Source organism: Rhinatrema bivittatum, chromosome 1 (genome assembly GCF_901001135.1).
Source record: "Rhinatrema bivittatum chromosome 1, aRhiBiv1.1, whole genome shotgun sequence".
Taxonomy (NCBI): domain Eukaryota; kingdom Metazoa; phylum Chordata; class Amphibia; order Gymnophiona; family Rhinatrematidae; genus Rhinatrema; species Rhinatrema bivittatum.
The window spans coordinates 827,529,422-827,551,685 of NC_042615.1; the positions used below are offsets into that span (position 1 = coordinate 827,529,422).

Below are 22,264 nucleotides of genomic sequence, written 5' to 3' on the forward strand. Positions count from 1 at the left end.
GTAGAGGCACAAGGAAAGGTGGAGGACAGGTGGAGGAAAGGCAGCAGGAGAGGCAGCAGGAGAGGTGTTGTCAATGGCTCGCTGGGCCTTTGTTGCACAGTGGGTGGGAGGGGAGATACTGATGGCCCCACTGGACTTTTTCTTGTGTAATGTGGATGTGAGGGGAGGTGTCAATGGCCCCGCTCAGGTTTTATTTGTGTGCTGATGGTGGGATCAGAGGTGCCAGCGGCTGCTTGGCCTTTAATTGTGCACTGTGGGTGGAAGGGAGGTGCCGTGGCTGAAGTAGGAGACTCGGGGTATTGCCTGTTTGCTCAGGAAAGATGCACAGGAAGTTTCTCACTTGTAGTCTACCACCACTGTAGGCTGAGAAGTGAAACCACAGCTCCTTAAGACTAGTTAAGTTAGGAGATGTGGATGTCATCGATGTAGATGCTGCACTGGACAGGAGGGTTAAAATCTGGACAATTTCCGTCTGGCTTCTGGACACTGCCTTCACGTTCTGTACTGCCCATAGAAAATCTGGACTCTTGGCAAACCTACCGGAGGGGAGTGCTGCCTTTACTCTCCCTTCCCCACCTCCTCCCTCACTTCCCTCAGCCGCTTCGCACATTCCCCTCCCCTACTTCACCACTTCTTTCCCCCGGGGCAGGTAACAGCTGTGATCTCTCCCTCCCTGGGTAGGAGCCTGGCAGCAGCTGGAGCTCTTCCTGGCTTGGGGAATCCTACAGTGGCTGCTTCGATGTCCAATCCTACCATAGAGCTCTGCGGCTCCTCGCCCAGGCCTGCCTCGGCAGAAGCAGCTCCTCCCCCGGCCCCCGTGGCAGGCTTACAGTGACGTCTCCATGTCCTGGCAGCTCCCTCCCTCCTGAGCCTGCAGTGCAGCCATCTCTTTCTTCCCTGATTGGGCAGCCAGCGCACCCCCCTTCAGCACTGTGCAAGCCCTCCCTGTGGTGGTGGTGGGTGGCACCTCCTAGTTTGCTCATCCATGGCCCCTCACTTCCCATAATATTTTTCTCCTCCGAAATTATATCATCTCTCCACACCTTCACCTGGGGACATTTGAATCATCCCCATCTCTTCCTCTTCCTTCTACAAACCAGGGGGTAGATATTCAAAAGCCATTTAGATGAATACCTCACAAGTTATCTGTCTAAAAGGGTCATATGGTATATTGAGCCGGATGTAAAATGGGTGTTTTGCTGGCGTTCCGGGGAGGGGTCCTGTTATCTGGCCAGATAAATTTATACTAAACTGGATATAGGTACCATTAAAAAAAAACCTCAAATTGCCTGTGTCATGCCTCTCCCCCACCCAAGTTGGAAAGGTGCTATGGGGCCAAATTGCTACCCTCCCAAAATGGCCCACGTATTGTTAAAAAAAAAAAAAAAAAAAAAATATATATATATATATATATATATATATATTGTGCCCATGTCATCCCCCTCCTCTACCTCCTGTTCCTAGTTCCCCTTAGAATTAGAAAACAACATATTGTGGGCGCCAGATTTTCCCCACCCCATGCCCACCCCACCCATTCCAAGGCCACTCCCACTCCAATCAGATCCCATTAACTACTGAAGGGGAAATCCACAGCAAACATAACCCTAACAACATCCAGGTTACAACATCTCAGGACAGCCCATTGTTCAACACGAGGACACCTGCCCTCCAGTGGTCACTTAAGGGTACTGCTAGCACAATATACTTTCCTCTGTAACACTCACACCAAGGATACCCCGGGGTCTCCCCCACACAAATATCCCATGTACAACAAAGTGAGATGGGGACACAACTAGTGAACCCTCCCCCCAACACACACACACACATGTAAAACTGTCGTGCCAGCAAAGTTATCTGAGTATGAGACGTCCATTACTGTGAAATGCTGCATCTCCAATCTTAAAATAAGTTCCTTTCTTACTGATGATTCATCGTATCCATACTTTCTGTAGCTAAATTATTTCAGTGACAAAATATGTGTCTGTGAAAATGCAATCTTCAGTTACACAACTTGTTTTCTCTTTCTCATCCACATGTGACTGCCACCCTCAACACTGTAGCTGGTACTGCGGCCTCCGAAAAAGAAAAAGATAAAAATAGTGGCGAGAAGTTTTCGGTAAGTGTGCATGAGCAGCAGTAAAACAAAGCAAGTATAGAAATTTATAATTTTCCCTTTTTTCTTGCTATTATTAGTAAAGCTCAGGCTGTAAAAGTTTAACAAGGGGAACTCCCATCCCCAAGGCATCGATCCACACTCCCTACCACCATGGCCTTGATTCACCACTGAACCCCTCGAACCCCTACCTCTACCTCCTCCGGGCCGCCTCTTCTTCACACCCCCAATGCTCCTCTGTCCCTTGTTGCCTGCTCATGGTGCTCTCTAAGGAGGGCCCAGTGCCTGCAATCCAAAGGTGCCTGCCTCCTCCCTGCCTGCACAGGGTGGTCATCATTTCCTAATTTATCCTTTATATTGCAGACATATATCCCTGCTGCTGCGACAAAAGCTCACCCAAATTAGATAGAGATACAATTTCAGAGAATACTTGGAAATAGTTCATTCCAGAATGTTCCATAATGAGTCCAAGGTGACTACTGGAGGCTTTAGCAGGTAGAGACCGTCCTCTCAAGCTACTGAGGAAGTAGGCTGTCTCATCACAAGAGAGGACAACTGGTGAACTTTCAAACTTGAGTCCTGAGCTGCAGATCTTCCTTCCACCACCAAATTTTCCCATTCAGCTCTGTTCCTGGGTGCCCCAGAGTCCCCTACCATAATCTGCATTTCTCCCTCCAACCCCAGGAGCTGTAGATCTTGCTGAGCTGATTCCAAACTCATCCATTGGTGTCTGCTCTCCTACCAAGTTTCAGAATTTCTCATAGACTGGTACTGGTGTGGAGGGAGGGAGGGAGGGAGGGAGGGTATCTACTTCATGCTCGGGCTGGTAGGCTGCTCCCTCACTCACCTGGGCAACTGGGCTCACATCCCCCTTAACTCAATCGGCATCGCACCACACAATCCCATCCAGTTTAGACAGCAGCATTGCTGGAGCGGCCTGCTCTCTCTCATGTAGATTTTAGTCTTTCCCTCACACTTTTCCATAGCAATACAAAAAGAACACAAGATTTGCCAAATAGATCAGAGCAAAGGTCCAGAAATCCTAGCTTCCTGTTTCCAATAGTAACCAATCCAGGTCACAAGTACCTGACAGGATCCCAAAAGGTCACTAGATTCCATGTTTCTTATATCATGGAATAAGCAGTGGATTTCCCTATGTGCACCTTAAACATGTTTTATGGATTTAATAACATTAAACAATTGCCATACTGGGTCAGACTGAGGGTCCATCAAGCCCATCATCCTGTTTCCCAAGTACCTGGCAGGATCCCAAACAGTAAATAAATCCTTTAGTTGGTAATAAGTAGAGGCTACTCCCTATTAGGTAGATTGTGAAACAGATGCACGATCACAAAGTAGCAGATGTTCACACAAATAGCGCTTATTTATGCCAGTGCTATCTATTTATCATTATTATTATTTATTTATTACATCTTATATTCCACTAGCTCCTTTTATAAACCTCGCACATACAGTACCTGAATAACTTTGCTTTTGAGAAAACGGGGTGCATTAGAGGCAGGTGAGGGGCGCTCCAGGGCGGGGCCGACATTTACATGCATAAGCTATGATTTTATAACCAGCGAACGTAGTGCGTGTACAGCTGTTACCTGTGCTTATTTACTTCTGCCTTTTATCAGGTGTAAGTGTGAAATGAACTCTTTATACACCAAGCAAAAGGATGTGCCCCATGAAATGAAGCTCCAGGAAGTGAAATATATCATAAGGTTTTCACAACTCAAAAGTTTTTTTTATTTACAAGAGCATAAAATAGGTTCACATTATAAGTGCAAGGATCACTGATCATTAAGTAAACGTCATGAAGAATCTTTGGATCCCTGACACAGAACCACATTTCATACAGAGTTGCGTCGGGAAGGACTCGTATCTGTCGACTATAATACAAAAACAATCTAAAATTAAAACTGTAAAATTATACAGAGTAAATAAAACTGAAGACTGGAACTGGACTCAGCAAAAGTTTTATTTATTTATTTAACAGCTTTTCTATACCGACATTAAAATACACATCATATCGGTTTACATTTTAATGTAAAAGAGGTGGAAAATTACAATAAACAGGGAAAGGGGGAACAGGGCAACTGATAAATACAAAAGGAAGCACAGAGGCGAATTTTAGCAAAATGAAAAATGAAAACTAAAGAGAATACAGTATGCAAAAAGTAAAACATATCTACAAATATACAAGCAGTAGTATGTGGCTACATGGAGTCATCAGAGAGCAATTGAGAGGTGTCAAGGAGCGACGGGAGGAGTAAGAGGTGCCGGGGAGGTGGATAGTAGTCAAACGAGGAAAATTAATCAGGGAAAGCCTGGTGAAAGAGCCATGTTTTTAGCATTTTTCTGAACTTAAGATGAAGATACAGCTTAACCCTACTTACAAAAATGAGGGCTTATTACTTTGGGATGGACCTGCAAAGAACTGCAAAAGGAATATTCAAACAGTGGAATCCATTTGAAATGCAGCAGAGGGAAAAGCAAGTCCAGGGCTCATCTTATTTATAAGCAGTACAGGCCTAAGATTTTAGTGAGAGTGGAAGTAACTAGCACAAATGCAAACAAATGTCTTGTGATCACGGGGACAATCCTGAGGCAACACCAAGGGAGACGTTTGCAGAGGGAGAGGAGAGCAGGAAAAAATGCAGTAAGGCAAGGCGGCAGCACCAAACGAAAGTCACAGAATAACGCCCCAAGCCATCAGGCCCCTGTAATCAAGCCTGATGAGGAAAGAGTTTGCAACCTGCGCATCCAGCATTGCTCACGTTGAAGAGGTTTACAGAGTTCTGTGGTTTAAAGACGAAACTCAGACAGGGAAGCCCCATGAGGATTCTTCTCTTTGCAGCCGAATACAGGTGCAGTGCTGAGAATGTGCGTTTCTAGCTTGCCAGCATAGAGTTTCAGACATGGGCATAAAGTTAGATAAATGAAGGCACTTAAAGTGGAGTCAGAAGAGAATCGGAGCGTGCATTGTCGCTTGGTATCGGGTGAATGGATGAAGGTAGCAACAGATAGAGACTGATTGCAAGCTTTACAGGGCCCACTGGGATTGTGAGCTGCTGCTCCATAGCTGGGTGATATTCTGATGACACCAAAATCTCCCGGCGATAAGGGAAACGGAGGGTTCTTCATAACACCAGGTGGGAGAGGGCAGTGCCAGCGATGACGGATAATGGAAAGAGGAGAATAGGGAAGGAGACAGGTCGTTCTTTCCTTCGTTGTGGGGTTAGGAGGTCCCTATTAATGTAGCGGGCTCTTTTAAAGGGTGATTGGATCGTTTGTGGGCTCTGCAGCGGGCAGACATGATTCGTGCTTGCACAATGAGGAGCATATCCGACCTAGCCTTCCTTGGACTTCTAATGTGAAACTGGTTTATGCTCTTGTAGATAGAAAATCTTTTCAGTTCTGAAAACTTTATGATATCTTTCAGTCCCTGGAGCTAAGAATCACGGAACACATCCTTCTGCTTGCTCTGTTTATTTACACTTTTGATGTGTTACTCTTGACCCCTCTATGTGCTGCTTAAAACTCTTTATAGCCAAATACTGACTGCGTGATGGGTTTGGGTAAACTGGGGAGAGAGCAGGCTGAAGAACCAGAGGGGTCTTGATGACCTAGAGATAGTCTGGCCAAACTGGTGGCCCAGCTGGTAAAACTGGTCATAAATTATGCTCATTTGCCCATGTAAAAGCTGATAAATGCTAAGGAAAGTACATGAATAATTTCTCAAATAAATGCTTATATTAAATAGCACACATGATTGCATATAGGCATTATTTTATATAATGTGCAGCCATTTGTGTATATGTGCATGCACCTGTTTGTTTGTTAATAGCAGTTTATGGATTTCTCTTCCTAGAACCTGTCCAAATCATTTTTAAACTCAGTTAAACTAACTGCCTTAAATCAGAGCCTAATTGTGTGTTGAGTGTAAAATTATTTTCTCCAATTTTCTCATAATTTTATTTGATCATATAACGACTCAGCTGTCTCTTCCCCAAGCGGAACAGCCCTAACCTCGTTAGCATTTCCTCTTAGGGGAGCCGTTCCATCCCTTTTATGACTTTGGTCACCCTTCTCTCTGTTCCTTTTCCGGTACTATTATATCTATTTGAGAAGGTGACACCAGAATTGCACTCAGTACTCACACAATACAGAGGTGTTCTTCTGACATTCTGTATTTATTCACCATCCCTTTCCTAATAGTTCCTAACATGTTGCTGCCTTTTTTGACCACTGCCGCACACTTAGCCAAGGATTTCAATGTATTGTGCATGAAGATGCCTAGATCTTTATCTAGTTGGTATTTCCTAATATGAGCAAATAAGAAGTGAAGACAGTGAGCGGTATACTCTATTGGTGAAAACTACAAATAGGGATAGTATTGTGCTAAAAGTTCACAGATCCTTATAATGGATTAATCAATAAATAAAGCGAGGAGAGCATTAAATTAAGCGTTTCTATCTTTTATTCATGAGTCATTGGAAGGAGGTTTAAGTCCTCCAACTAGGACCGTGTTTCACCACATGGGCTGCATTGGGAGGGAAAGAGGCCCGGAAAATCAACTGATAATAATGCCAGAGGGTTTACAGTACATAACCCAATGATCATGTCCGTATGCTCTGACAGGAGACAACACCAACTTACTGCTCCAGCTGCCTTTCAATGTGGTTTGTTTAGGTCGGAGCCCTCCCTCCATTTTTAATAATTAGGTCATAAGGTAGGCCTTATACAGATGCCGATCAGTAACTGTCTCAGGAATTGCAGCTCACTCTTTCCTGGATAGCCCTCCACAAGACTCCCTTTACTCAACACCTCCATTTTCTCCTGTCAGAGCATACAGACATAATCATTGGGTTATGTACTGTACTGAACACTGAGATATTTTAGTACAGACATTTGTGTATACTAAACAGAACGAGACTTAAAATCCAAAGGATGATGATAGGAAAACCAGGAGAGGGTGAGAGCGTCTGCTGGGGATCTTGGGGGTTTTTACTTCTGATCCTCAGATCTGGGTCTGATATCTCCTGATGTGGGATGTTACTTTTACATGGAGATCACATCATGTCATGCACTGTAACACAGATCCCACTGTGACTCTCTCACCCGGAGGCTCTAATCAGGAAGGTTTTAATGCAAAAGCAAATCCTCAGACTGGGCAGAAGTCTCCTGGTGATCAGGAGTTTGTTTCTCACACTGGTGTCTCCTCTATAAAGTGACTTTGCTATTCTGTGACCTTCCCAGGAGAGATTCTCCCTAATATCCCTAATGTCCAATTACTTTCAAAAAAAGACTCAAGACTTGGATCTTCTCCTTAGCTTACACCTAATTTGATCTTAATCCTTCATACCCACTGGATGCTATTTTTTTGTTTTTCATTACCAAACAACCACAGATAATATCTCATTGTTCTTCTTCTCATACAATTGCCTGTTACATGTTTTATTACCATTCAGTTTCTATTTTCTGTTATTTAAAGGCTCTATGTCATTTTATTTTAATTGTATATCCAAGTTCTGTATTTCCTGTTCTCTGTAAGACTCATGTCAGTCATTTCAATAGTTACTTGTAAACCGAAGTGCTTAGTGATTCTGTCTCTAGAACCTCGGTATATAAAAATGTTAAATAAATAAAAATAAATAAATATCACTGCTCTCTTTCTTTCATTTAGGGTGGTGCTGCCTCTGTGATTCCTCGGGTAAGCCTAACTTTAGCTCCTACTAATTATTCACAATAATTGTTGCTTAAAACTTGTGTAACTTTCTCAGAAAGGGTAGGGGATGGGTAAGGGGGTCACACGTGCTTGGCGGGCACACGCCTGCACTCTCTGAGGGGGGGCATTGCGACGACTGTGTCCCTTTAAGCTTCCGATCAGTAGCACCGTCCAAGATCGGCCTGTTCTTATCTCTTTTCTTCCCCGTCTAATGCTGGGACTGGACTTCCCAGTCCCCTGAAAGCTGGAAAAAAAAAATCACAATTCGCAGCAGTGCAGGCGGTGGTGAAAAGTAGGACTGGATCTCCCTGTGCTTGGGGTCGGTGTAGCCTTTCTTCTCCCAGACCTGGGGTGCACAGCAAGCCAGCCAGCTCTGCTTTTCTGAATGTAACGCGTAGTCATGATTTTTATTTTCCTACATTTGGCCTAATTCTTAGACCCTTACCTCCGGTTAAAAACTAGCCTCAAATCTGAATGAAGGAAAGAGATTTGAGGCTAGTTTTTAACCGGAGGAGATTAGATGGACACTTATGGCTCTTATTTGCTGCTATATTGGGTCATGTTATCATGGAATTTGTTGCCAGAGGATGTGGTTAGTGCAGTTAGTGTAGCTGGGTTCAAAAAAGGATTGGATAAGTTCTTGGAGGAGAAGTCCATTAACGGCTATTAATCAATTATACTTAGGGAATAGCCACTGCTATTAATTGCATCAGTAGCACGGGATCTTCTTAGTGTTTGGGTAATTGCCAGGTTCTTGTGTCCTGGTTTGGCCTCTGTTGGAAACAGGAAGCTGGGCTTGAGGGACCCTTGGTCTGACCCAGCATGGCAATTTCTGATGTTCTTATTTATTTATTTATTCAACTTTATATAGCGACTTTCAACTTAATATCAAGGCGGTTTACAGTCATGGAATTTGCAGTAGCAAAGTTCAAAACATACCCATATAACAAACTTGTCACTATAGATTTTACATTGTTTTTTTGCTAAAAATGTAAGGCTAAAATGCATGTTCTTAATTCCTTTTTCTAACTTCTGTTTCTATTGTATCCTGTTTGTTGACAATTTGTGTCAGAAATGGCTGGTGAAAATAACTTCCTGGTTGTACTAATTGTAAGAGTTTGTAATCAGAATGAAACATCCACTTCTGAAATAGTAATTGACTGCAGATATGAACCATTGACCCCATTCCCTCAAATTTTCCCACCTGAGATTCTTCCTCTCTGGTTTTCTGCCTCTTTCCATAGATGAGAATAAAACTTCCTCTCACAAACCAACACCTGCTCCCCATCTCCCCTCCTTCCCCTCACCCACATTGTCTTTCCTGATCTCTCACCCCTCTCCCCATCGCTGGCCTCTGAAATAATCTTCACCTGAATTTTACCACAACATTGGCAGAATGTGGCAATTCTGCTTCCATGAACCCCCAATTCATCCTCCTCCCCCCAACATTATGCAGCTTTAGGGGAGTTCTGGGGTTCAGTGCCATCACCGTGTGCATTAAACTGGAGGTTCTGGGAGGAGATCCGATCCTGCTCTAAGACAGCCTGTTTCTGTGATCGCTGTGTAGGGGGTGTGAGCTGTTTCCTGTGGGGAAAGATTGGGGAGGGGACAAACATGACTCAGAAACTCAAGAATCCCGTGGAGACCTGTTGCCAAGGCAAGGAGTGAGTTGTGGGCCCTTCCTTAAGTAGCAGGGCCCGATGACATCATCCTGGGCCGCATGTTAGTTTCCTGCAGCGGCCCTCTTAAAGGCTGGGAAGGTGCACGCATGCGCGTTTAGAGAGAGGCGGGATACTGGACAGCGGCACCACAAAGCGTCTCATCTGCTGTTAGCCGAGCCAATCCTCTCCTGAGACAGGAATTTGGGGTGGCTATGCAGGAAGGAAGGAAGTAGAGAGAGATACAAAAATGGAGCTGATAAATGGGAGAAAGGAAAGGGAAGAAGATAAATGAGTAGGAGATGGGTGAGGGAACAGAAAATGTGAAAGAATTTGAGGTGAGGTTCATGGCTTAGGGTCAGCGGGGAGATATGGGGAGGAAAGCAATAGTACGGAGGGGAGAGAAGAGAAGGAGAATAGAGCTGTGGAGGGGGAGGTTGGTAGTGGGAGGGAAAGGGGAGGGATGAGGCATGAGAGGGAAAAGTGAGAGGAAGAAGTCAAGGATGAGGGGAGCGATGTGAGAGGATTGTGTGGGAGAGCAGAAAAATAGAGTCAGTGATTGGGTGGAAGAGTAGGGAATGGAGGATGCAGTGACTTAGTCATTTGGTGGAAGGTTTGAGTAGGGGGTGTTAGATGGGCTATGGTGTGAGTGAAAGGGTTCAAAAAGATATGGAGTGTGGAGAAATGGTGTAAAGAAACTGGAGGGGCTGGGGAAGATTGAGAGGGAATGAGGGACAGGAAATCTAGGAATGAGCAGAGGGAAGTCCAGCAGTTTCCAAAGGACCCAGACTGTCCACTATCAAAGTCCGGATGCTGGGTCATGAACCATTGCCATTGGCCTGACCAGCCTGGCACTTCTTATGTTGAGAGACGCAGGTGAGCAAGGGGGTCAGAGATGGAAGAAATGGGGGAGCTGGGGAGGAGGTGAAAATGGGAATAGGAGGCCTGGTAAGGGCAGAAGAAAGGGGATGAGAGAGAGAAGTAGCTGGAGATGTTGAGGGGATGAGTGAGGTAGGTAGGTGAGGAGTGATGAGTACAGACAGAGGAGTGGGTGGAAGAGAGAGAACACTGAGAAATGAGGGAAGGGGAATGGGAGGACTGGGGAGGGGGTGATAGTGGTAGATAGGTAGGAGGAGAAAAGAAGGAGCTGGGGGCCTGGAGGAGGAGAGGTGAAATCTTGTTATGAGAGGATAGAGAATCAAGGAAGGAAGAAATGGAGACAGCAGATGAAAGGGAAAGATCAATGCCAGAGACAGATATAGGGGAAGAAGAGAAGACAGGAGGAGAGAGGCCATGAAAAAGACTTCAAAGACCAACAAAAGTGACACCAGGACCACCCTGATTATAAAAACAAAAAGCTCAGATAATGGAGGAGAAAAATGCATTAATGTTCAGTGTTTAGTGATTGGATTATGTCACCTTAGACATTTACACAAAGTGAGTCCCAGGCTTGTTTAATATAGATATTTACACACATACATCCAGTTTATGTACAACATTTATACAAAGTGAGGCTACTTTAATATGGATATTTACATACATAAAACCAGTACAAGAGGATATTTCCTCTATAGAAAAGGTACAATCATCCATCATTAAGGGGGAATTGGCTTTAAGTAAAAAAGTAGAAGTGTTGGAAAACCATGTCAGATATACAAATTTAGGAATAGTTAATTTCCCCAAATGTAGGATGGTCTCACCTAGGGAAAAACTGAAAAATTATTTTTTGGAAATTTTGGCATGGCAGCCTGAAAATTTTCCACAAATTACTAATGTTTATTTCATTAATGAAAAGAAAATTATTACCCCAGAGCAATTGGATATTTCCTTAAATATAACTGAATTAATAGAAACATCGTATGCCTCCCAAGTGGAGATGAGAGGTACTCTTCTAGTTAACAGGTCGATACAGTAACGTGCAGTTAAAGATTCCCCATCTGTAACGTGCTGGGAGCGCACAATAGGGGTGTGCATTCGTATTGACCGCATATGTAAAACGCTACTCATATTTTTTTTTAACTTAAAAAAAGGATTCGACATAAACGATCGGATTTCCCACATATCCGACATATCTATGTCGGATATGTTGGAAATCGCGATTGTTGAGCCAAAATAAAAATTTAAACCCCCTCACCCTCCTTAATCCCCCCCCCCCCCCCGACTTACCGCAACTCCCTGGTGATCGAGCGAGGAGTGAGGACGCCATTTCTGCAATCCTTGGCGAGGAGCATGTGACGTCGCGCCACGTCGAGTGACGCGGCACCACGTGATTCCCGGCGAGTTCGCGCCGGACGGCTCGTTCGGCCCAAAAAGAACTTTTGGCCAGCTTGGGGGGACCTCCTGACCCCCCCAAGCTGGCCAAAAGTTCTTTTTGGGCCGAACGAGCCGTCCGGCGCGAACTCGCCGGGAATCACGTGACGCCGGCGTCACTCGACGTGCCGCCGACGTCACATGCTTCTCGCCAAGGATTGCAGAAATGGCGTCCTCACTCCTCGCTCGATCACCAGGGAGTTGTGGTAAGTCTGGGGGGGGATTAAGGAGGGTGAGGGGGTTTAAATTTTTTTTTTGCACATATGTACATATACCCAACTCATTTAATTTTTTTTATGTCCATATTGACCGCAAGTGGGACCCCCTTTCGGACATAAGTAATATGAACATAAAATTTTGCTCTGCACATCCCTAGCGCACAATACAGACGAGTAAGGCGATCCAGCGATACAGTATCCAGTTTCACGCGTCCCTAGCGCTTCCTAAAACAGACACATAACCCTTTCCGCACCCAGCATGTAAATGAACGAAAAAGCTGTATAATGAAGGAATTAGCTATTCCCCTCCGATACTGTAACAGGCGCTGATATTATCTCCTCAGTAACCTGCTGTTTTGCCGCGGCCTTAACGTGCTAGTTTACCGCCTCCCCCTAGTAGGCGTTAGTGTAGTGTAAAAAACATTGCTTACCTGCCCTGGTCCCGTCCGGTCTCCGGTCCAGCCCGGTCTCCGGTCCAGCCCGGTCTCCTGCAGCCCCGTCCGGTCCCCTCCTCCCGAAGCAAAAACAAAAACAAAACGAAAAAGTAGCAAGGCTCGGGCCTGCTATGGCAGTCCCTTCTCCCTTCCTCCCGATTTCGCACGGGCATCCATCCAGGCAGAGGGAGCGGGCGGCGAAACGGCCTCCGGTTCCCTCTGCCTGGATGAACGTACGGCCCCCGCCGGAATGAATGTCCGTGCGATTTTGGCGCTCATGCCATGAGCGCCAAAATCGCACGGCCATTCATTCCAAAATCGCACCAAAATCGCACCAAAATCGCACGGCCATTCATTCCAAAATCGCACCAAAATCGCACCAAAATCGCACCAAAATCGCACGGCCATTCATTCCAAAATCGCACGCCAAAATCGCAGCAAAATCGCATGGCCATTCATTCCAAAATCGCACCAAAATCGCACGGCCATTCATTTCAAAATCGCACGCCAAAATCGCACCAAAATCGCACGGCCATTCATTCCAAATCACACCAAAATGTGTTGACGTAAGCCACAGAAGCCCTTCAGACACTGGCGGTTTGTAGACAGTGGAAGTGGTGCGGGGACTGGCGCGATTGCTGCAGCGGTGGAAGTTTAAACTTTTACTTTCTTCCGCAAATCGTTGATGTATCATTTTAACCGAGGAGTGTGCGTTCCGTTTCTGCTGTCACACCAGAGGCCCAACGGGCGGTGCTGTCCGGGAGCGACCGGTAAGTTTCTGCATTAGTCCAGGGGTCTCTCTCGCTCTGCAAGGCGCAATAACAACAAAAATAAGATTGGGCACCAAAATCGCGCGGCCACCGGCAGTGAAGGAATGGCCGTGTGATTTCAGCGCGTGAAGGAATGACGTCACGGCATGTGACTGCCTTCAGCGCTGAAATCGCACGGCCATTCCTTCACTGCCGGTGGCCGCGCGATTTTGGTGCCCAATCTTATTTTTGTTGTTATTGCGCCTTGCAGAGCGAGAGAGACCCCTGGACTAATGCAGAAACTTACCGGTCGCTCCCGGACAGCACCGCCCGTTGGGCCTCTGGTGTGACAGCAGAAACGGAACGCACACTCCTTGGTTAAAAGCGATACATCAACGATTTGCGGAAGAAAGACAAAGTTTAAACTTCCACCGCTGCGGCACTCGCGCCAGTCCCCGCTCCACTTCCACTGTCTACAAACCGCCAGTGTCTGAAGGGCTTCTGTGGCTTACGTCAACACATTTTGGTGCGATTTGGAATGAATGGCCGTGCGATTTTGGTGCGATTTTGGCGTGCAATTTTGGACTGAATGGCCGTGCGATTTTGGCGCTCATGGCATGAGCGCCAAAATCGCACGGGCATTCATTCCGGCGGGGGCCGTACTCAGATTTTTACATATTTTTGGGTTTTTTTTTTACACTTCCTGGTGCCTGTCATTTCAAATGTCATTTGAAATGACAGGTACCAGCGCACCCAGGTTACTGTATAGGCGCTGTATTAAGCGCCTATACAGTAAAATGGGTTGCTCGGGCATAACCCTTCCCTAACGCTTCACAGCCGCAGCATGCATTTGCATGCAATTAGAAGACAGTATCAAGCGCTAGGTCAAGAGAACTGTGCGTGCGGGGAGGAAGGGTGCGCCTGACACTGCCGCACTGTTTCTACCGCGGCCTTACTGTATTGACCCGTAAGTTTGCAATTCTTTGGATAGAGATAAGGTCTTAAAGGCCTTTATGCTGAAAAGATCCTCTCTCTACTTGGGACAGAAAATCTGGATTTATCCAGATGTCTCCAAGGAGACACAGGAAAAAAGGAAAAGATTCATTGCTCTGGCTAAAATAGCTAGACATTTGGTATACAGATAGGGGCGGATTTTCAAAACCTACGCGCGCGGGTACTTTTGTTCGCGCCGGTGGCGCGAACAAAAGTACACCAGATTTTATAAGATACGCGCGTAGCCGTGCGTATCTTCTAAAATCCGGGGTCGGCGCGTGCAAGGGGGTGCACATTTGTGCAACCTGCGCGCGCCGAGCCCAGCGCGGACTGCCTGTTCCCTCCGAGGCCGCTCCAATTTCGGAGCGGCCTCGGAGGGAACTTTTCTTCGCCCTCCCCCCACCTTCTCCTCCCTTCTCCTACCTAACCCACCCCCCCCGGCCCTATCTAAAACCCCCCCTTACCTTTGTTGGCAAAGTTACGCTTGCTGACAGCAGGAGTAACTTTGTGCGTGTCCCCGGCAGCCCCGCTCCGTCCTCCGGTCCCGGGGGCATGGTCCGGGGGCCTCGACCACGCCCCCGGGCTGGCGCAACGCCCTCCCGGGCCCGCCCCCGAAATGCCGCGGCACGCCCCTGAAACGCCGCGTCGTTTCGGGGACACCCCCGGACACGGACCCTCCCTCCCCATTTCGAAAGCCCCAGGACTTACGCGCGTCCCGGGGCTTTATGCGCGCCGGCGGCCTATGCAAAATAGGTGCGCCGGCACGCGAGGGCCTTTTAAAATCCGCCCCATAATGATTAGATTCCCATGTAAGTGTGTCATGCAGGTGGAAGGAGTAAGATATGTCTATTATGATCCACTCCATTTAGAGAAATTCTTGGAAGAACGAAGGAACCAAAGGGAGGGAAATCATGCCTAACCTAACCACTAGTTGGTAAATAATGTTATGTCTACAAATTCCTGTTATAATTGAATACCTTACTAATATATATTTAGTTTACATTTGCTCTGTGCTCCCCTTTTTACTTTGTTTGGTGATTGGATACTAGGGATGTGCAGAGCAAAATTTTATGTTCATATTACTTATGTCCGAAAGGGGGTCCCACTTGCGGTCAATATGGACATAAAAAAAATTCAATGAGTTGGGTATATGTACATATGTGCAAAAAAAAAATTTAAACCCCCTCACCCTCCTTAATCCCCCCCCCCCCAGACTTACCACAACTCCCTGGTGATCGAGCGAGGAGTGAGGACGCCATTTCTGCAATCCTTGGCGAGAAGCATGTGACGTCGTGCCACGTCGAGTGACGCGGCGCCACGTGATTCCCGGCGAGTTCGCGCCGGACGGCTCGTTCGGCCCAAAAAGAACTTTTGGCCAGCTTGGGGGGGTCAGGAGGCCCCCCCAAGCTGGCCAAAAGTTCTTTTTGGGCCGAACGAGCCGTCCGGCGCGAACTCGCCGGGAATCACGTGGCGCCGCGTCACTCGACGTGGCACGACGTCACATGCTTCTCGCCAAGGATTGCAGAAATGGCGTCCTCACTCCTCGCTCGATCACCAGGGAGTTGTGGTAAGTCGGGGGGGGGGGATTAAGGAGGGTGAGGGGGTTTAAATTTTTATTTTGGCTCAACAATCGCGATTTCCAACATATCCGACATAGATATGTCGGATATGTGGGAAATCCGATCGTTTATGTCGAATCCTTTTTTTAAGTTAAAAAAAAATATGAGTAGCGTTTTACATATGCGGTCAATACGAATGCACACCCCTATTGGATACAGGAAATGTAATTATTTAATGGTTATATTGATATCTTTATGGCTCTGTATATGAATTATCCTGTATACTTAAAAATATTCAAAGAAATTTGAATAATGTAATTTGAATTTGTTACTTATTATAAGTTGAAAATTCATAAATAAATAATTAAAAAAAAAAAACAGGTTGCATGCATACTTTTACACAAACTGAACCCCAGGCTATTTTAGTACAGACATTTACACACATAAAACCAGGTTACATGCATACATTTACACAAACTGAGGCCCAGGCTATTTTAGTACAGACATTTACACAAATAAAACCAGGTTACATGCATACATTTACACAAACTGAGCCCCAGGCTATTTTAGTAAATACATTTACACACATAAAACCAGGTTACATGCATACATTTACACAAACTGAGCCCCAGGCTATTTTAGTAAATACATTTACACACATAAAACCAGGTTACATGCATACATTTACACAAACTGAGCCCCAGGCTATTTTAGTACAGACATTTACACACATAAAACCAGGTTACATGCATACATTTACACAAACTGAGCCCCAGGCTATTTTAGTACAGACATTTACTCACATAAAACCAGGTTACATGCATACATTTACACAAACTGAGCCCCAGGCTATTTTAGTAAATACATTTACACACATAAAACCAGGTTACATGCATACATTTACACAAACTGAGCCCCAGGCTATTTTAGTACAGACATTTACACACATAAAACAAGGTTACATGCATACATTTACACAAACTGAGCCACAGGCTATTTTAGTACAGACATTTACTCACATAAAACCAGGTTACATGCATACATTTACACAAACTGAGCCCCAGGCTATTTTAGTACAGACATTTACTCACATAAAACCAGGTTACATGCAGACATTTACACACACTGAGCTCCAGACTATTTTAGTAAATACATTTACACACATAAAACCAGGTCACATGCATACATTTACACAAACTGAGGCCCAGGCTATTTTAGTACAGACATTTACATACATAAAACCAGGTTACATGCATACATTTACACAAACTGAGCCCCAGGTTATTTTAGTACAGACATTTACACACATAAAACCAGATTACATGAATACATTTACACACACTGAGCTCCAGACTATTTTAGTAAATACATTTACACACATAAAACCAGCTTACATGCACACATTTACACAAACTGAGGCCCAGGCTATTTTAGTACAGACATTTACATACATAAAACCAGGTTACTGTATACATTTACACAAACTGAGCCCCAGGCTATTTTAGTACAGACATTTACACACATAAAACCAGGTTACATGCATACATTTACACAAACTGAGCCCCAGTCTATTTTACTACAGACATTTACACACATAAAACCAGGTTACATGCATATATTTACACAAACTGAGCCCCAGTCTATTTTACTACAGACATTTACACACATAAATCCAGGTTACATGCATACATTTACACAAACTGAGCCCCAGGCTATTTTAGTACAGACATTTACACACATAAAACCAGGTTACATGCATACATTTACACAAACTGAGCCCCAGGCTATTTTAGTACAGACATTTACACACATAAAACCAGGTAACATGCATACTTTTACACAAAGTGCATCCCAGGCTACATTAATACAGACATTTACACACATAAAACCAGGTTACATGCAGATATTTATACAAAGTGAACCCGTGTCTGCTTTAATACTGATATTTTTCCGTCGATAGCAGGGCTGAATTAGCCATGCTGTCATGGGATCTGTCAGTCAGGCCCGGTAGGCGGAGCTTGTCAAAGCAGAGAACAGAGCTTTGCTCTCTGCGGTTGCGCGTGTGTTCCCGCGCAGGAAAGTAACGGTATCTCCTCAGTCTGATTTTTCCGCGAGCGGGAACGCACGCGGAGCTGATTTCTCCTCAGTTTAAAAAAAACAAAACAGATTAAAATGTCAAAACCGGGGTTTAAACCCTGTCCTTGTGGAAAAAGAATGTCGATCACCGACAGACACGACCGATGCTATAAATGTCTCGGTCCACACCACAGTCCACAGAATTGTGAGTATTGCTCTAAAATGTCACCTAGAGCATTAAAACAAAGAGCCTATAGGCTTCAAGAACTTTTTGCCTCACGGGATCCGTTGGAGGCTCACTCATCGCCGGGCCCGTTAACTTCTTCGGCTCCAACAAAAAAGAAAACTTTCTCGTCTGATCCTAAATCCTCCATTCTAGGAGGTAATGGAATGCCAAAAAGACGAAGGCCAATGGATTCTCAGAAATCCTCAGTGCCTAAAGAGCCGCAAGATACCTTATCAGAGAAGGAAACCTTGGCGCCGACGACTTCTGCGCCTATGGCGCCAGATGCGCATATACCGTGCCAAAGACAGAGTCTGCGCACAACTTACCCCTTCCGGCGCGCATGGCGCAGAAGAGACCACTGCGCCGACCAGATATGCGCACGGCGCCGGAAACACCTATGGGCATGGCGCCGGAAACACCTGCACGCACGGCGTCGACTGTAAGAAAACTTATGCGCACGGCGCCAAAAAACCCTGTGCGCTCGGGATCAAAGAAATATGCGCATAAAACTACAACCGCGCACAGTTCTACTTCCACGCACAGATATTCAAGCGCGCATGAGTCTACAGTCGCGCATACGCGCATACCTGCGCATACCTCTACATCTGCGCGTAAATATACATCCGCGCATAAATCTAAATCAGCGCGTAGATGAAGATCTGCGCGTAGAAACCAAAATTACTCACCTCAAAAATTAAAGAGAGAATTGAAGTGAAAACGATACCCTTCACATAGCTCTTCTTCCAAGGCTGAAGTCACAGATACTGAGTCGTCATCCGAGGACTATCATAAGTACTCACACCACTCCCATTCTAAAAGATTAAAAAACAGGAGTGCTACATGGGAGATGAGTCCTTCGACTTCTAAATCATCTCATAAAGTTCCATCTACTACCGGCTCATTAAGAGAACTGGTACAAATTCTTTCCTCTACCACTTCTTCAGATTCGGAAGACTTAAGAAATACTCCAGTCAATAAGACACAGAGAGATAGGAAAGTTCCTGCAACTTCACCTCCAAGAACTATCTCACATCAACAAGACAATCGTATGGTAATGCCCTCTCATACAAGAGAAGCATTTTTTCAATTGTCGCAGTCTCTAGCATGATTTTACGAGACGCTTCAATCATCATTTAAAATGACTAATACTTCTGAGGACAATGCTACGAAACATAAAGCACAGTCTAATGAAGAGCAGTCGGCAGAACCACCGACATCTCCCAGGTTAAACCAACCAGCCTCGCCTACTCATATACAGGATACATCTTTTGATTCTCCTTCAATACAAACATCCCCATCATCATCAGTGGGATGTCTGTCAGATACGCAGGACCAACTACAGGAGCCGTATTCCCCTCCTGAAGACCTTACATACCCAAAATTCATAGAAAAAATGGGTACCATTCTACACCTAGAGATCCAAAAGGAAACAGACCCTAGAGCGGAAACCCTTGGACTTCTAAAGATATTTGATTCTCAGGTGGAACCAACATCTCTTCCACCACAAGAAATCCTGCATTCCGTCTTACAAAAATCCTGGGAAATGCCTTATTCAACTGCAGCTGTTTCCAGGAAAACAGATATGAAATTTCGTATGAAGAAAGCATCACTATACACTCTACCACAATTACCTCACACATCAATCGTAGTAGAGTCGGCGATGCAAAGGTTCAGGAAAACAAAGTTGCACACTACTTTTCCACCGGGGAAAGACAACAACTATTTGGATGAATTTGGCAGGAAAATATACCATAACTCGATGTTAACAGCAAGAATTATGCAACATCAGTTCTACATGGTACAATATTTATATGAGTGTATTCTAGCTATGAAAGGTATACATTCCTCAGTAGCTGAACAGATACCTCAGCCTCTTCATGACATGGAAGAATGTTCTCGACACCTCTTGAGGTCAATCTATGAGGCACATGAAACATCATCCAGGGCATCTGCAGCAGCTATTGCAGCCCGCAGACTAGCATGGTTACGTTCAAGTTCCATACAGGATGACTTGCATGAGAAACTAACAAACCTCCCATGCACAGGAGATAACCTGTTCGGGGAAAAGTTCCAGGAAGCAGTAAGTAAATTAAAAGAGGAAGCTCTAGCAGTACAATCTCTAACATCGAATCCTATTTACTCGACTACACGTCGTTATGTGGCATCTGCTCGTAGACAGCCTTATGCCAGACGACCCTATAGATCTTATCAAATGTTTCGTAACCAGTCATACCCTTCCTATCAGCGTCCTGCTCCACAAACCAATACATCAAATCAACGAAGAGGTAAACCACGTAACCAGAGACAACAGGCACAACAGCCTACTACTGCAGCAAAAGCTACCTCATCTTTTTAGTTACTCAGCCGCCACCACAACATCAAGCTCCTCCTGGCAGACTGAGGAGATACCGTTACTTTCCTGCGCGGGAACACACGCGCAACCGCAGAGAGCAAAGCTCTGTTCTCTGCTTTGACAAGTTCCGCCTCCCGGGCCTGATTGACAGATCACATGACAGCATGGCTAATTCATCCTGCTATCTACGGAAACATCGTTTACGGTAAGCAAACTTGCTTTTACACACATAAAACCAGGTTGCATGCATACATTTACACAAAGTGAGTCCCAGGCTACTTTAATACAGATATTTACACACATAAACCCAGGTTACATGCATACATTTACACAAACTGAGCCCCAGGCTACATTAATACAGACATTTACTCACATAAAACCAGGTTACATGCAGACATTTATCAAAGTGAGCCCCAGGCTATTTTAGTACAGACATTTACACACATAAAACCAGGTTACATGCATACATTTACACAAAGTGAGCCCCAGGCTACTTTAAAACAGATATTTACACACATAAAACCAGGATACATTGATACATGTATACAAACTGAGCCCCAGACTATTTTAGTACAGACATTTACACACATAAAACCAGGTTACATGCACACATTTACACAAACTGAGCCCCAGGCTACTTTAAAACAGATATTTACACACATAAAAACAGGTTAAATGCAGACATTTACACAAAGTGAGACCCAGGCTACTTCAATACAGATATTTACACACATAAAACCAGGTTACATGCAGACATTTACACAAAGTGAGTCCCAAGCTACTTTAATACAATATTTACTGACATAAAACAGGGTTACATACAGACATTTACACAAAATGAGTCCCATGCTACTTTAATACAGATATTTATACACATAAAACAAGGTACCAAAAGTTATTTTTAAATAAATGCAAAAATAGACACAAGAGCCAAGACACACGAATACAAAGCAACCAACAACCGACATCCCCTTTCTTCCGAAAATCCCTGTAATTGAACCATTCAGTTCTTATAACAGTGTCAGTCTCTCCACTCTCTACCCCCCTTTATCCTCAACCTCTGGTACCCCCATGGTTACCTTAGTATTTTCTTTTCCCTGTACGTACCTGGATCACCTGATACTCCTGGGAGACTGGTTTCCAACGGGATAGCAGGGACGCCTGCAGTGGACGCAGGTGTGCAAACGCCCAGGGTGCCATGTCAATGGTGGAGGCCATTACTCTCAGGAGCTGCAGATAATTCCAGGCGGTTGGTTCTTCCAAATCCGAAAACCGAGACACATGCTCCCTCAGGGCTTGCGCCTTGTCCTGGCGCAGGAACACCATACCCAGCCGGGTATCGAAGCTCGCTCCTAAGAAATCCAGGCATTGCGAGGGCACAAGGGAACTCTTTGGAAGGTTCACCACCCAGCCCAGAGAGCGTAGGAATTGTACTACTCTGGCCACTGAGGTCTGACCATGTGAGAAGGACTTCGCTCGAATCAGCCAGTCGTCTAGGTACGGATGTACTAGGATACCCTCCTTGCAGAGGGCCGCCGCCACCACTACCATGATCTTTTTGAAGGTCCGAGGTGCGGTCGCCAAACCGAAGGGAAGCGCCTTAAACTGAAAGTGTTTCCTTGTATCTTTATCGCTTATCAGTATCTTTCGCCAGCTCTCTTCTTACATTCTCTCCCCTCTTCTTCCAGAGTCTGTCTATCATTGTCTCCCTGTTCCTTCCTCATTTAATGTTTCCAGTCCTTTCCGGGTTCCTTCTTGCAGGGTTGCCCTGTACGTGAATAACAATTTCCGGAGAAAACCAAGCAAATGTGAAACCTTTGTGCAGGAGTGGGTAAATAGAG

The 22,264-nt window shown here is 45.2% G+C and overlaps 1 protein-coding gene across 50 annotated transcripts in view; it reads left to right on the forward strand.

The window, feature by feature from the left end:
- LOC115079149 (GATA zinc finger domain-containing protein 14-like) overlaps positions 1-22,264 on the forward strand; it is a 437,489-nt gene that overhangs the window by 14,837 nt on the left and 400,388 nt on the right. For all 50 annotated transcript variants that reach the window (XM_029582467.1, XM_029582591.1, XM_029582583.1 and 47 more), the window contains exons 2-3: positions 2,061-2,116; positions 7,806-7,832. In XM_029582467.1, the coding sequence (XP_029438327.1) occupies positions 2,061-2,116; positions 7,806-7,832 (83 nt within the window). The remainder of the gene's footprint in view (positions 1-2,060; positions 2,117-7,805; positions 7,833-22,264) is intronic.